The 15,452-nt window shown below is 53.0% G+C and overlaps 1 protein-coding gene across 1 annotated transcript in view; it reads left to right on the forward strand.

The window, feature by feature from the left end:
* Positions 1-618: 618 nt before the first annotated feature.
* Positions 619-15,452, forward strand: part of Cpne7 (copine 7) — an 18,248-nt gene continuing 3,414 nt past the window's right edge. The window contains exons 1-13 of the mRNA XM_005345817.2: positions 619-938; positions 2,825-3,007; positions 6,775-6,849; positions 7,024-7,098; positions 7,881-7,964; positions 8,599-8,688; positions 8,947-9,045; positions 9,662-9,748; positions 10,016-10,075; positions 10,863-10,996; positions 11,733-11,787; positions 12,294-12,345; positions 12,416-12,549. Coding sequence (XP_005345874.1) covers positions 771-938; positions 2,825-3,007; positions 6,775-6,849; positions 7,024-7,098; positions 7,881-7,964; positions 8,599-8,688; positions 8,947-9,045; positions 9,662-9,748; positions 10,016-10,075; positions 10,863-10,996; positions 11,733-11,787; positions 12,294-12,345; positions 12,416-12,549 — 1,296 coding nt within the window. The 5' untranslated portion in view covers positions 619-770. The remainder of the gene's footprint in view (positions 939-2,824; positions 3,008-6,774; positions 6,850-7,023; positions 7,099-7,880; positions 7,965-8,598; positions 8,689-8,946; positions 9,046-9,661; positions 9,749-10,015; positions 10,076-10,862; positions 10,997-11,732; positions 11,788-12,293; positions 12,346-12,415; positions 12,550-15,452) is intronic.

The following is a 15,452-nucleotide window of genomic DNA, read 5'->3' on the forward strand; positions in this document are numbered from 1 at the left end:
AAATTGGCAAAGAGAATGAATGGGCTGGGAGGTGATTTCTGTTGTAGCCAACACCTCCTCTTCCGAGTGCCTTTCTCTCCGGAGGAGAGGGAGGGTACCAGAGAGGGGATGAATCTTCCTTTCCACCTGGGGGCGATTGTGGACGCACCTGGTAAGAGTGGCTGGGAGAGAACTGAGGGTCCCTCTCTGACCCTAAGTCATAGATTTTCTACCCTGGGCCTACAAATTCTGAGAGATAGGGACACCCTTCCTGCTGCCAGCTTGCACCTGGCAAACAGTGAGCTCCCACTAAGTTGCTCACTGATTCAGGTAACAATCCTCGGAGTGCAGAGCTTTGGTGCGACCCTGGGGTGGGTTGTGCCTCTCTCCAAGACTGTCTGGACCCAAACCCGGTACCTAGGTTTCAGCAGTGCGGAGCCTCCAGCCCCGAATGAACCCTATAGAGATACCGCAATCCCAGAGCTAGCGTGTAACCCAGACCCCTATCTCTCAGCTCAGAGATCGAAACCCAGCTCCAAAGGGGCGGCTCTCCGGGTTGTCTGCTCTCTGCTTAGTCCCTGTGCTTTTCTCTTATGGCCCCACCCCGGCCCCGCCCCTTCGCGGTCCCCTCCATCCCTTCCCCGCTGCATCGCCGCCCTACAGCCCCAACGCAGCGGCGGCCGCCCGAGACACGTGTGCCCGTGCCCGGCGGGTGTGCGGGGGAGCGCGGCCACGCCTGGCCCGGCCACCATTTCTCCGGCGCCCACCGGTTCGAGTGCAGAGCCTGAAGCATGAGCGGGGACTCGGAGCGCACGGTGGCCCCGGGGGTGGTGCCTGCACCCTGCGCCTCGAAGGTGGAGCTGCGGCTGAGCTGCCGGCACCTGCTGGACCGGGACCCGTTGACCAAGTCCGACCCCAGCGTGGTGTTGCTGCAGCAGGCACAGGGCCAGTGGCTACAGGTAGGGCGCCTAGCGTCCTGGAGCTGGGCATCTGAAGATCTAAGTGTGAATTGGGATTTGGGGCTCTGGCAAGGGTGTTCTCAAACTGGGGCTACTAGGGCAAAAGAGGAGGTGTCCACCTGCTGTGAGAAGGGCGGGGCAACAAGGGAGCAGCAACTGAAAGGGATCTTGGTGGAAAGTGCTCAGAAGTGCAGCAGAGGGGCTCAGGCTAGGACTCTAGAGCTAGAACGAAGTGCCCAGGCTAGACTAATGAACTCAGGAGGGAGTGCGGCTCAGAAACGGGGGCGGGGAGGGGGGTGGCGGACAATGCCTGAGGCAGGTATAGGGGCTATTTAAGGTCACAGGGTCTCCTCTCTATTGGCTGCAATGCGCTTCTCACCCATGAAACAGAGGTACCTTAAGTAGGGTGGCCAGTGGTGTTAAGGCTGCTGGCTAGACCTCGCTGGTTGAGTAGAATGGAGCTGGGCAGGGCTGGACAGCGACTCCATCTTTCAGATTCAAGTCGCCCAGCCCTGTCACCTGTCTCCTCACTGGTTAGGAGAAATTACAAATTATATGCCAGCGGCTATCCTTGTGGGCAGCAAGTCCCTCCCCACTCCTTAATGCCCCCTGCCAACTCAGATGTGAGTGCCTGCCATCAGCTTGGGGTTTTTCCACTGGACACCCATAAACCCAGGGTAGCCAGCATCTTCAGGGAAGGGTGCTTCCCTGAAGTCTCTAGCTTTCTTCAGTCCTCGGCTCTTAGTTCTGGGCCAGGGTCAGGGATTTTGCCCATATTTTGTGCTGCACAAAACCCTTTCTCACCATCTCCCGTGGGGTACTGGCTTTACCTCAGGAGTGAGAAACTAACAGGCACAAAAGACCTGAGCCTGTTCGGGTGCCCCCCAACATCAGCTCTGGGGCACCCCTTGGCTGTGGCAGTCATGTGTAGGAAGCAGGGGAGAAGAGCCAGGGAAGATGTTAGACAGACCCGTGACTATTATGGGGATAGCCAGGGAGCCTAGGGTGTGCAGAAGATCCGAGCAGTGCAGGGGGAGACATTCTGGGGTGGTACCTCACTTAACGCCCGCTCTGCATGTTTACTCTGGCATCTCAGGGTATTTTTTAGGCTCTGGGGCTGAGACATCTTGTGGTTCATTGACCTTGAAGATTAAGGGCCTGCCCCAAACCATGTGTTTAAATTACTAGACGGTATTGGAGGGCTTCTGCTACTCCAGGCTATTTAAGGGCCATCTTGTGACCCAGGTCCTTCCGTAGCATTTTGTTGCTTGGTCTGCTTGCTGCCTGGTGCGTGCATTTCTGGGAAGGGCCCAGGCAGACCCTTGTTTTATATGCAGAAGCCTCCATGGTGAGGGGATTTGATAGTCTGTTAGCTGAAGTTTTCCATTGGTATATGTACTGGAGGAGGGTGCGGAACTCAGTGGGAGAGGCTGGTGAACCCAAGTCGGTCCAGCAGGGACATCTCTTTGCCACTCAGTTGAGTGCTGGGGAAAGGTCCCTGCATTGGGCTTGCCCTGCCCAGGGCTGGAATCTGATTCTGTCCCTGACATCTTGGTCCTTGGGCAGAACTCTGCTGGTCTCTGAGCCTCAGTTTTTTCCATCTGTAAGGTGGGGATGGGCACGAGATGAGAGGATACAGAGAAACGGTAGGCTGTGACTGGCTGGGAAAAGGATGTTCCTTTATCCAAGGCATAGAAGTGCCACTGGTCAACGGAGTGACCCTCTGGGCCTGCAGCCCTCTGTACACAGGCGGGAGATGGGCCCCATCGGTGGAAAACAGGCTTGGAACAGCGCAGATGAGTGGGAAGGGAGGTGGCAGGAACCCAGGTAGATCTGAGGGAAGGTCCCACCTGCGGGGTTGGCTCACAGGATGAGACTTGTTGCAGGTGGACAGAACCGAGGTGGTGAAGAGCAGCCTGCATCCCGTGTTCTCCAAGGTCTTCACTATCGACTACTACTTCGAGGAGGTGCAGAAGCTACGATTTGAGGTGTACGACACCCACGGGCCTAGTGGGCTGAGTTGCCAAGATGATGACTTCCTAGGTGGCATGGAGTGTACCTTGGGGCAAGTGAGTACCCAGTACCTTGGGAGGGAGGAGGTTAGGAGTAGCTTCTAGCGCAGCGGTGCTCTCTACTCAGGGATTCTGCAGGGATGAGCTTCTGGCCCTGCCCACCTCTGCTCCTGGAAAAGGACTTGTGTGTTTGAGACAGCCCAGGCTGACTTTGAAGTTGAGATCCTCCTGCCTCAGGCTCCTGGGTCCTGCTGTTACAGGAGTGCTCCAGCATGTCCTCTTTCTCGTACGGATTGTGTTGTTTGTCTTAGACAGTCTCACTATGTAGTCCTGGCTGCTCCACCTGGCTCTGTCTCCCGAGTGCTGGCATTAAAGGTGTGTGCTACCAATTCCGGCCCCTTACCAATTTTTAACAATTTATTTATTTTATGTGTATGGCTGTTTTGCATGCTGTTATGTCTGTGTACCATGTTCCTCCCGTGTCCTTGGAGATCAGAAGTGGGTGTCAGAGCCTCTGGAAGCAGAGTTGCAGACAGTTGTGAGCCTTTATGTGGGTGCTGGAAGCCAAATCTGGGTCCTCTGCAAGAGCAACGAGTATTCTCAACTGCTAAGCCATCTCTCCTAGAATTTTTGTCTGTTTATAAAGAAATGTGCATACATGGTGTGTGTGTGTGTGTGTGTGTGTGTGTGTGTGTGTATGTGTGTGTGTGTGTGTACAGGATGTCACATAGCTCAGGTTGGGCTTGAACACCCTGTGTAGCCTAGGGTAACAATGAATTTATGATCTTCTTGTTTCCATTTCTCCAGCACTGAAATTATAAGCATGCAACTCCATACCAGTTTTAGTAATTTTGATCTGGGTTACATGCTCCTATGTTTCCAGCAGGCCTGTTCTGGCATGTCTCCCTCCAGCCCCTGCCGAGCCCTATCATTGGGTCTTTGTACCCATTTCAGATAAGTGTTCTCACAGAAATCAACAGTCATACAAGTTTCCCTTAAAGATAGCTAGGTAGGAATGTCCCTCATTCGATAGAGTGTTTGCTATCGTGGGTTTTATGTCTCCAGAACCACAGAAAAAGAAATAGAGGTGAGAGTCAGAAAGTTAAGGTTGCTGGGCAGTGATGGTGAGAAATTTCAATCCCAGCACCCAGGAGCCAGAAGCAGGTGGATCTCTGTGAGTTTAAAAGCAGCCTGGTCTACATAGTGAGTTCCAGCCAGGGCTACATCAAGAGATCCTGTCTCAAAGAAAAAAAAAATTTAAGGTCATCTTCAGTTATATGGTTGATTTGAAACCAACTTAGATTACATGAGACTGGAGAGAGAGAGAGCACCTGGGAAGAGCTCTTGTTGCACAATCCTGAGGACTTGAGTTCAAACCTCCAGCATTAGAGCTTGCTGACCACTGATGTAGCTCCAGGTTCAGTGAGAGACTCTGACTCAAGAGTGATGGACAGGACACCTGATGTCCTCCTCTGGCCTTCGCGCACACATGCATGCGCACACGTCCATTCCTTCCCATACATGGCAGTGTATGCCGGAGATTCTAATTTGGGGTGTTGAAGGTGGGAGGGTCCAGAGTTCATGGCCACCATCAGACAGGTCTCAGACAACACCAGTCTGAGCTACTGAGATGTTGTCTCAACAAGGGAAGGAAGGGAGGGAGAGAGGGAGGGAGGGAGGGAGGGAGGGAGGAAGGAAGGAAGAGAGAGAAAGGAAGGGAGGGAAGGAGGCAGGGAGAGAGGGAAGAAGGAAACCACAGCTGTAGTGGCTCCCACCTATAACCCCAGCCCTCAGCAGGCTGAGGAAGGAGGATTACCACCAGTTCCACATGAGCCTGGGCAGTATAGGAAGATCCCATCTTAAAAATGTCTTCATCTCCCCCTCCCTCCCTGTCTCCCTTCCCTCTCTCCTTCCCTCCCTCTCTTCCTCCCTCCATCTTCATCCCTTCCCTCCCCAAACCACTCACCTCACCCTACACTAACTTTTTTCTCTTCGTGCTGAGGCACCACTCAGTGGCAGTGTTTGCAAGAACTGTTTGAGGTTCTGGGTTCTAGTTCCCACAAGGCGGGCAAGGTCTCCATATTTTTCCCTGCAGCTGGGGTTAAGGGGAATAGTGCATGAGGCTATCCTGCCCGGGGGACTCCACTGGCAGCCCGGAGCCACTGTCCTTGCCTTTTCTCCCCTGTTGTCCACGTGACGAGCACTTTACTGCTGCAGTTACTGTGTGTATGCCCTGGGCCGTGTACCACAGGATGTCCTTCACGTTAAGGAATTGTTTGTAGACAGCACAATGAGGCACCGAGATGGACAGTTTCATGTGACTGTCTACTGACTAGATGGCCATTTCCGTCACTCTGCAGGCTGCCTTTTTCTGCCAGTGCCCTGGCTGTTTCCTGTGTGTTAACCCCATGGGATGTTCTGGGTATCTGATTCTCCATCCCAACATCATGTGTGTGACTCATCCCTGCCACTGCCAGGTCAGGGCTCATTCTCTTTAGATCTTCTTGCCATCCCCCTTTACATAACAGAGGCTGAGATGAAGTGGGGGCACAATTCCTCCAGGTTCCTACAGAAGATAGCAGTCATAGATACCTCCAACACATGCACACATGCACCACAGTCCAGGTGGGATAGATAGATAGATAGATAGATAGATAGATAGATAGATAGATAGATAGATAGATAGATAGATAGATAGATATGCATGGCCACATGTGGCTGGATACATACAGATTCTGTACTTGAACTCATCTTTGTGCACTGAAGTCAGCTTGGCTACTTATCAGGTACCACAGACTCTAGCTGTTTTTTTCTTTAAAGACTTATTTATTATGTATACAGTGTTCTGGATGCTGGATATATTGTACTCCAGAAAAGGACACCAGATCTCATTACAGATGGTTGTGAGCTACCATGTGGTTGCTGGGAATTGAACTCAGGACCTCTGGAAGAACAGTCAGTGCTCTTAACCGCTGAGCCATCTCTCCAGCCTGGACTCTAGCTCTTTTTACCATCACCCCTTGGTCTCCACCAACCACTAGCAAATGTGAGGCAGGCAGCTCTGCTGGGGTCAAGGTGGTAGCTACCCTGTAAACAGAACCATCCCGGCCTTCACACACAGAGAAACTGATTTCTCCAGGGAGACATGAAGGGCTGTATTCAGACCAGAGCCTGCTGCCCAAGAGGGTTTCCTCAATCTTGCCTCTCAGGCTCTGTTCCCTGCTGGACAGGTGATATGCTGTGTGAAGGCATCATTCAGTTAGGGGTGCTTGCTCCAGGGTGAGCTATCTAGCCAGTGGGTGTGACAGGAGAGGAGGGGAGGCCAAGCTGGGAGATGAATTCTCTAGGAACTGAGCATTGGGGCTCACATCTGAATGGCCCCCTCTAAGCAGGCACCTGTGCAGAAAAGTCAAGTGTGCTCCTTCTGCCACCCCAGGGCCACTCTGACTTGTTTGGGACAGTCGGGATCCAGGGTGGGGCTCAGAGCCATTCAATCAGCCACTTATAAGGGTTCTCATTTCCAGATCAAAGAATAGAATCAGGCCAGCTGTATAGTGAGATCCTGACTGAGGGTGGGTGCCCTAATGAATGTGCTCTGGTGCTCTGCACATTTGCTAACTGCACGATGTGTGTACCCCACAGGCAGGTGATAGGATGGCCCAGGAGATGGCACACAGATGCCCAGTAGAACTTTCTGGCATCAGCAGGAAGGCTGCTGGAACCCAGGGGATGGTGGGGATCCAGTGAGTGCAGAAGTAAGATCCTACGGGGGTTGAGGACCATCCTCTTCCTCCTTTATCCCTGCCGATTTCCTTGGTTTCCAGATTGTGGCCCAGAAGAAAATGACGCGCCCATTGCTGTTGAGATTCGGCAGAAATGCTGGCAAGTCCACTATCACGGTGAGAACCAGAGCTGAGATCTTCCCTTCCCACAAGGCTTAGGGGAGGGGGTCGTGGGAGGTGAGGAGCGAGGCCTGCTAGGAGAGACCAGAGCCCCCTCAGGGCGAGTGGCCGCTGAGGGAAGAGGATGAGACCGATGACCTGGAGCCCACGGATCCCATGTGACACACCCAGGTGATAGCCGAGGACATCTCTGGGAACAATGGCTATGTGGAGCTCTCCTTCCAGGCCAGGAAACTGGATGACAAGGTGAGGCTAGCATCCACTGCATGTTGGGCTCTGAGCCCCCTGCAGACTGGCTTGTGGTGAGAACCTAGTTCCTGCTCAGCACGGGCCTCTTCTACGCTTCAGAAACAAGTGACATGATTGATGGCTGTGCGTGGGGCCGTTGGCAGGCTGCTGTCACCGTGTTCATTGCTAACTGTTGCGTTTTACAACCGTCACTGTCATCACCCTCACCCTCCCAGCCACAAACACATGCTCTCTGCCGGATGGGCAGAAAGCCTCGCTCTGCATGGCAGCATGGCATGTGATCACCGAGCTACCTCTGGCAGAGCGCATGTTTAATGATGGGGAGAGAGACCCAGGGAGGACAATGAGGTCACTGTCGTGAACTGGGACTGAGCCTGCTTCATAGGTTCTTCTCCTGGGGTGGGAACTGACCCTGAATAGGTGCCCATCCCTTCTGAGAGATTTAAACCAGGACCAGCAAGGGTGGGTGGTGTGAACAAGTGTTTAGGCACCAGACAGCAGGAGTGAAGGAGAGAGGGGTGGGGGCTGTGCGCACACACCTGGGGCCACGGTGGGTGCATCAGAAGTCAGCGGAGGCTGCAGATGATGAGTTCTTATCTCTGTGGGCTCTCAGGGAACAGTAGCAACTTATTTTATGCCTGGGGAAATTGAGTCTGGAGGGGGGTGGAAATGAAACAATGAACTGCAAAGGATGAAGTCAGCATCCAGGCGTAAGGGATGGGGCCATCCTCAAGCCTCAAAGCCGGCTAGCCCCCTTGCCAGCCCATCCTCTGCTCCAGGACCTCTTCAGCAAGTCGGACCCCTTCCTAGAGTTGTATCGGGTCAATGACGATGGGAGCGAGCAGCTGGTGTACAGGACGGAGGTGAGGTGCCCACTGCCTGATGACAGAGGGGCTTCCGGGGTCAATTGAAGTGACCTGAAAAGGGCCCAGCGTCCACACGGGGGGCTGGGGGTGAGTGGGTGGGGTGAAGCTGAGGGTGACCACGTGACCGTGGCGTCTTTACATCTTACTCTCTTTCGATGGATGGAACAGCTGGGTGGAATTGGCTCTCTGTCCGCCCAAATTTAGCGTGGCAGCTTTGTTGTCCCCGGTCCTATTTTTAGGCGTACCTGCTTCCTCCTGCCGGGAAACAGGATTTTAGTTAGAGCGGGGAGAGAGTTTCCTTTTGAGACAAATTAATTTGAGTGAAGAGATTCTATTTAAGGAGAAAACAGCTGAGTGGCGGGAGCAAGGTAGAAACTATTAGGGTCAGGGGTGGAGGGAGTGGAGAGCGGGAAGGTCTGGGCTACACCCAGTCCTGTTTGGAGCCTGAATTGAACCTAGCAATACCCATAGTTTCCATGGGGCCGGGTACATGCTGCCAGTCAAGCGCCCCTTCGCAGCTGTTTTAGGTCAGGACGCTGAGAACCCTGAACCCTGGCTAAAGGACCCCAGGGTTCCCTGGGCCCTAGCTCCCTTGGGGTTCCCACCCAAGTCAGTCTTTTCTGGTCCACAGGTAGTGAAGAATAACCTTAACCCAGTGTGGGAGCCCTTCAAGGTGTCCCTGAATTCACTCTGCAGCTGCGAGGAGACGCGGCCTCTGAAGGTGGGGATGCAGTAGCGGACAGGACCGGAAGTGGGGTCAGGGTTAGAGTGGGCGGGGAGTGGGAACGTAGCCATAGGGTTGGGACCACGGCTCGTGGGCAGGTATCCAATTCCTCCAGAGCCACGGAGGCCTGGGAGAGTTAGGACTTATAGGAAAAGGGGAGACCGAGGAGGGAAGTGATAAATGACAGGCTGGCCAGGGCTGGAAGGGCCGCAGGTCCTCTGAGGAACAGTCCACTGAGAGGCCTGGGCTCCCCAGTGCCTGGTCTGGGACTATGACTCCCGAGGAAAGCACGACTTCATCGGCGACTTCACCACCACCTTCGCAGAGATGCAGAAGGCCTTTGAGGAGGAGCAGGTGAGTTGCTGGCCCGTCTCAGGCCACAGGTTCTGACTCGTTCTAGAGGGTCTCTGGGAGGCTAGTTATTCTACCCCACCCCAGAGAAGACATGATGGTGACAAAGAGCAGTGACACCCACCACGGGACCTGCAAGCAAGTGACCGAGTGAGCAACTATGTCCATTTGTGTGTCAAGTTGGGAGGGGCACCCTTCCTGGGCCCTGCCTAGCCCTCTGTAGCTGGGTGGGTGTGGTGGGAGAGTTGCCTGGAGCTCCTTCTTGGACCCTGGGGTCCCTCAGGAAGATCTACAGGCTCAGAATATGGTAGACCACAGTGCCAAAGCTGCAGTGTGTGCAGGGTCTAACCTGGGCCCCTATCTCATCTGCATGGCTCCTCTCTGTTCCGTTATGTGCCTGACTGCTCCCCTGTGGGATGGGTATGTCCCCACAGAGGCCATTCCTAACCCGCATGGTCAGGGGCCTTGTGTGCACTTTGGAGATGGTCTTGTGGAGCGTCAGGTCTCCAGCAGCACTGGGACTTCAGGAGGCTCCTGGCCCCTCCCCTCTGCGGGAGGGGCTTGGATACTGCTGCTCTGGGTGGGTTTCTGCCTGTCCCTGTCCCTGTCCCTGTCCCAGGCCCAGTGGGACTGTGTGAATGCCAAGTACAAACAGAAGAAGCGCAATTACAAGAATTCTGGGGTGGTAGTCCTGGCAGACCTGAAGGTGAGCCTCGGCCCTGCCCTCAGTCCCTAGGGAGATGTGTTGGTGGGATTAGCTTCTCCATGTTGTCAGGTGGTTCTCAAAGGTAGAGCTCTGAGGTCCTGAAACGCCCAGGGAGGTTGAGGGAGGAGGAAGATGCTTCCACAGACCATAGTGCCTAGGGGAGAGATGCCAAGTAGGCTCCCTCCCCCAGTGACACAGGCCTGCTCTTCTGGGAGTCGGGTGGGGTGATGAATCATGGGTGGTTTTGCCAATGGCATTGCCTGGAAGCTCCACAGGGTCCACTCCTTCCTGGATTACATCATGGGTGGCTGCCAGATCCACTGCACGGTGAGTCTATGGGTCTTGTCTTCCATGCTGTGCCCAATCACTGGGGCAGGACCACTGCCCCGCCCCGAACCCCAGCCCATGTACAGAGAGGGAAAATACAGTTCGTGTCTTCATTTCCGTATGTCTTCCCCTTTATGATGACCAGGAAAAGGAGGCAGGAGTTCAGGACCAGCCCTGGGCCACCTCCCACGGCAGCATCCAAGGCTTACCTGTTACAAAATTATAGGGAGATAAACAAAAAACCTGGAAGAGGAAAACAGGAGTGAGCACTTGGCTAACAAGGACTACAGAGTCCGGCTGGCTTAGCCTCAAGCAGGCTATAGACGGTAGCAGGCTGGAGGAAGGTCTAGGGGAGCCCATCACAGACTCTGCTGTGTTTATACACAACTCTGCTGGGCTGCTGAACAGAGCCACATCCAAGGTGGCCTTGAGAATGGCCAGGTAGAAGGCCAGAGGGGACTAGGCCAAGGCAGGACCATAGCAGTTGAGAAGAGTTTCCATGGGCCCTGTCCTTCCGAGGGGAGTTTAGCTCAGAGACTCTCCCAGAGGAGAGGATCAATGCTATCCTGCTATTCCAAGAGTGAGACTTAGGGTTTTTAGGGTCTGGGTACCCCCCTCATCTCCTGGGGGCTAGTGAGTAACTCCAGTGAACAGTCAAGCTTGCAAAGAGCTGGGGAAGCTGAGGTGCTAGGCTCTTGACGTCAAGCTGCTCTCGGGTCCCCTTTGCCTGTCCAGGAAAGGAGGAAGTGCAGGTACGTAATGATGTTCATCATCCTGGCCCTTGCAGGTAGCCATCGACTTCACAGCCTCCAACGGTGACCCAAGGAACAGCTGCTCCCTCCACCACATCAACCCCTACCAGCCCAACGAGTACCTGAGGGCCCTGGTGGCAGTGGGCGAGGTCTGCCAGGATTATGACAGGTGGGACCCCACCTACTTTTCCAGGCCAGGTTGGGCTTGGGGGCTTTTCCGAAGTGACACCATCTGTAATTAACACTTGATGTACCAGAGAGGTCAGCTCGAGCAAGAGTGGGAACATCTTTTCAGTACATCAGTGGAGGCAGACAGTACACCTACCAGACAGCCATCTCAACCGAGCCTGGCAGGGGGTACCTTCAGGGGATGGGGGAGGTAATGTGTTAGTCTCTAACATGGCCATACACCTCTTCACTGTGACACAAACCTGGAGATTGATTGGAGACCATTTTATAGAGCGGAAGACACACTCAACGCAGGTTGGGGTGACTGGCTAGGCAGAGGCTAAGTGCCAACCCAGGCGGCCTGGACTCTGAGATCCTCATCATGACCCAGATCCCCACCCTGAGCGCCCTGTCCATGGAGCCCTCCCTCTCTGTGGGAGAGAGCAGAGTCCATGACCCTCACCATCTCAGGCCAGGAAGACTCCTAAGCGGGTTCTTCAGGCCTGGGGAGAAGAACACGGGGTCAGTTCCCAGCCTTCTACTGTCAACTCTGCACTTTCCTGCCTGTGCTCATGATGTCTTTGAGCTCAGTGCCTCAATGTCCCCTATGTGGTATGCCTATGTTCCCTGTTCCTGGCCCAGCAAGGCCCAGGCCTCCTGGTCTCTGTCCAGTGTCAACTTTGACTCCCCTGTGAGGGCCAGGTTCCTGGAGTTACCAGCTTCATCTTCTTTCCCAGTGACAAACGATTTTCTGCTTTGGGATTTGGAGCTCGGATCCCTCCCAAGTATGAGGTAAGAGGGCCCTGGGCTGGGGCCCTACCCCTACTCCAAAGCATCTGCCTAGGCCTCTAGTGCCTCCACCTCCCCAGGCAGGGGTGTTCTGGGTACAAGAACCCTGGTTGCCACCATTCCCTTTTGGGATGGGGATGGAGAGAGAGGAGACTCTGGCCTGTGGACCAGTGAGATGACTGATGGAGCTGTAGGCATGACCCACGCTCCTATCAGAAAGACCCAGTGATAGTTCAGCTGCTTATGGATGAAAAGATGGTAGGAGAGGGGATTTATTGTTAAGGTACCTTCGAATATGTCGTTACTGTTGGGTCCAGGTGCTAAAGTAATTGCCCCACATTAGTCTCTGTCTGTCTGTCTGTCTGTCTGTCTGTCTGCCTCCTTCTTGGCTTCCTCTCTCCATGGAGATCTTCTCACATGGGCCCCAAGAGCTACAAACTAACTTCTCCCAGTAAGTGGGAGTCAAGTGGATTCTGGGAAGGTCCTGGCTGACTCTTGTCCCCACCCAGGTGTCCCATGACTTTGCCATCAATTTCAACCCTGAGGACGATGAATGTGAAGGTAGGGGCTGGCGGCTGCGGCTTTGGCGGAGAGGTACATTGGGCCAGGCTCACTCCTCTCTCCCCCGCAGGAATCCAGGGCGTGGTCGAGGCCTACCAGAACTGCCTGCCTAAGGTCCAGCTCTACGGCCCCACCAACGTGGCACCCATCATCTCCAAGGTGGCCCGCATGGCAGCAGCTGAAGAGCGCACAGGGGAGGCCTCTGTAGGTGACTGGGGACAGGAGCTGCATGCATACAGCTGTGGAACCCACTAGCTGTGTGTGTAGTAGTGGCTAAGAGCCAGGGAAGCGGTTCTCTGGACACAGTCCAGTACAAAGCCAGCCAGGCAGTATGGCGCAGGATGAGGGAAGAGCTCAGCTCCTCAGCTGTGGCTCTCTCAAAGCCCCAGGCAGTCAGCTTTTATTTTGGGCAGAGGACTGAATTTATCTCTTCAAAGTCAGCCCTCAACTGTCTGGCACCGACACTGGTTTACCTCAGTTTCCCCTGCCTCCTGTCCCTTTGCACGGGACCACGGGTCTGTTTCTTTTAGGCATTCTCAGTATGTGTTTGTCGCATTTTACTTAGGATCACATTCTGCTCTTTGTAGCCCTCTGTGTATCCCTGAGACTCAGCTGGCTTGCTGCTTTCTTTTAATTTTTCATTTTGAAAAAGAAAGTCCTGTTTACAAGCGAGCAGACTGGCGCACAACTTCTGGCCCTCCACGGGCTCCTAGTGTTTACCAGTTTGTCCCTCTCTTCCTTCGGTTCTCCCTCCCCCTTGCCTGGTCCCTTTTATCCTCTCCTCCCTCCCAGCCGCTCCTGCCTCCATCCCTTCTGTGTGTGTATGTTCTAAGTGTCCTGAACCATTTGAGAGACTGAATCCTGATGTTACTTCCTTCTTAAATATCCACATTGCCCATGTCTGCAGGGTGGGCCCTGTGTATATCACATGTGTGGCAGGGCAAAGAAGGCAGCCCCTCCTGCTATCTGATCCTTCTAGGTCTACATTCTCGTCTGTTCCTTACCTTCCCCAGGTGTGGTCTGACTTGGGATTTTGCTCAGTTTTGCTTGTTCCCTTCATCTTGACCTCCATCATGACCCTTCAGACTCCACCTTGAAGCCCCACACTCTAGTCACGAGCAGTCCTGCTGCCCGGCTGCATTCTGAGCTGGGGGAGGGTGTGGAGGCCACACCTAATCTTTGGGTGGGGACTGTTGCACACCCCAGGCAGGGGCACCCTCTCCATTTCAGGTCCAAGAAGGAGGGGCTCCCACTGGTATCATCCAGGGTTCTATTCAGGAGCTGTCCAGAGTGGATGTGGGGACCCTGGTCAGTATGTCTTCTGATCAGGGTTTCCCTTCTTTTACAATAACTTTTATGCTTTTTGCTTTCCTTGGAAACAACTTCTTTTAAAAGTTGAGGTGTCAAGCCAGCCGGTGGTGGCACACACCTTTAATCCCAGCACTCTGAAGGCAAAGGGGGAGGGATGAGTTCGAGGCCAGCCTGGTCTACAGAGTGAGTTCCAGGACAGCCAAGGCTATACAGAGAAAGCCTGTCTAGAAAAAACAAACCAAGCCAAAAACAAAACAACAAGAGAGCTGGGGTCTCATCATGTTTTCCAAATGTAAGGAAATTACAGAGTGAGGCTGGTGAGGTGCTTCATCCCCAGAATCCACTTGGAGGGGAGGGGCAAGCCAGAGCTGCCCCTGGCTGCCCTATGTGCATCACATATCGTGATAATCTAGTTGTTTTAATTTTAAAAAATAAGAAATCACAGAATGGCTCCTGTGGATCCATCCCTGCTCAACAAATGCCCCGTCTGTCTTTCCGGAGTTAATTCTTCTCATTCTTGAGTTAATTCCAGACTTGGCGAGAAGTCACACTAGCACAAAGGACTCTCTTGCACCCTTTCCCAGGGCCACTTTGTGTCGCAGGTGTTCTGCTTCACTTTGCTCGTGTATTTTGTCATGATAAATTACACACAACTGAAAATGTGTGATTGTAACTATTTTAACTAGCCAATTAAGGTAGTGATTCTCAACCTGTGGATCACAACCTCATTGGGGTAGAATGAGACTGTTGGAAAACAAGATATTTACATTATGATTCTTTTTTTGTTTTGTTTTGTTTTGTTTTTCAAGACAAGGTTTCTCTGAACTAGCTCTTGTAGAGACCAGGCTGGCCTCAAACTAATTGAGATCACCTGCCTCTGCCTCCCAAGTGCTGGGATTAAAAGCGTGTGTTGCTGCTGCCCGGTTTATATTATGATTCTTTTTTATGTTTTGTTTTGTTTTTTTTTTTTTGTTTTTTCGAGACAGGGTTTCTCTGTGGCTTTGGAGCCTGTCCTGGAACTAGCTCTGTAGACCAGGCTGGTCTCGAACTCACAGAGATCTGCCTGCCTCTGCCTCCCGAGTGCTGGGATTAAAGGCATGCGCCACCATCGCCCGGCTTATATTATGATTCTTAACAGAAGCAAAATTACATTTATGAAACAGCAACAAGATGTATATAGCTGGAGGTCACCATGAAGAATTGTAACAAAGGGTTGAGGCGTTAGGGAGACTGAGAAGCTTTGAGCTAAGATTTCTGAGGACATTCACACATTCTGCAAATACCCTGGTTTCAACATTTCTTAATATCACAGGGAGATTCTGTACCTGCTTGCTTAACAGCGCTTTCGTTTACTGAAAGGTGCTTTAAAAAGCTCAGTTCTACTCACGCACACATGTAGTGTGTGTATGTGTGTGCATGCGTGCACATATATGTCTGAGACAAAGTCTAGTTATTCAGTCTAGGCTGGCCTTAAACTTGCAATGCTGCCACCTCAACTCCCCAAGAGCTGCAATTACAGTCAGATTTAGTTTTCATTTGTTTCTTTGAGACAAATCTTGCTCTGTAGCCCTGGCTAGCCCGAAACTTTCTATGGAGACCAGGCTGGCTTCAGACTTGCAGCAATCCCCTTGGTGAATTCTTTCAGAGCAGATTGTAACTCTGATCCCCAGATATCAGCATATGAGAACCCCTTCCTATATGACTGAGATCGCCCTCTTATGACCACAGAATGAGCATCCCCTTCAGGAAGTTCATTTCTAGTAGGTGCTGGGGCATCGAGTCCAGTCTTTGTTTTT

Source organism: Microtus ochrogaster, chromosome 4 (assembly GCF_000317375.1).
Source record: "Microtus ochrogaster isolate Prairie Vole_2 chromosome 4, MicOch1.0, whole genome shotgun sequence".
NCBI classification, from domain to species: domain Eukaryota; kingdom Metazoa; phylum Chordata; class Mammalia; order Rodentia; family Cricetidae; genus Microtus; species Microtus ochrogaster.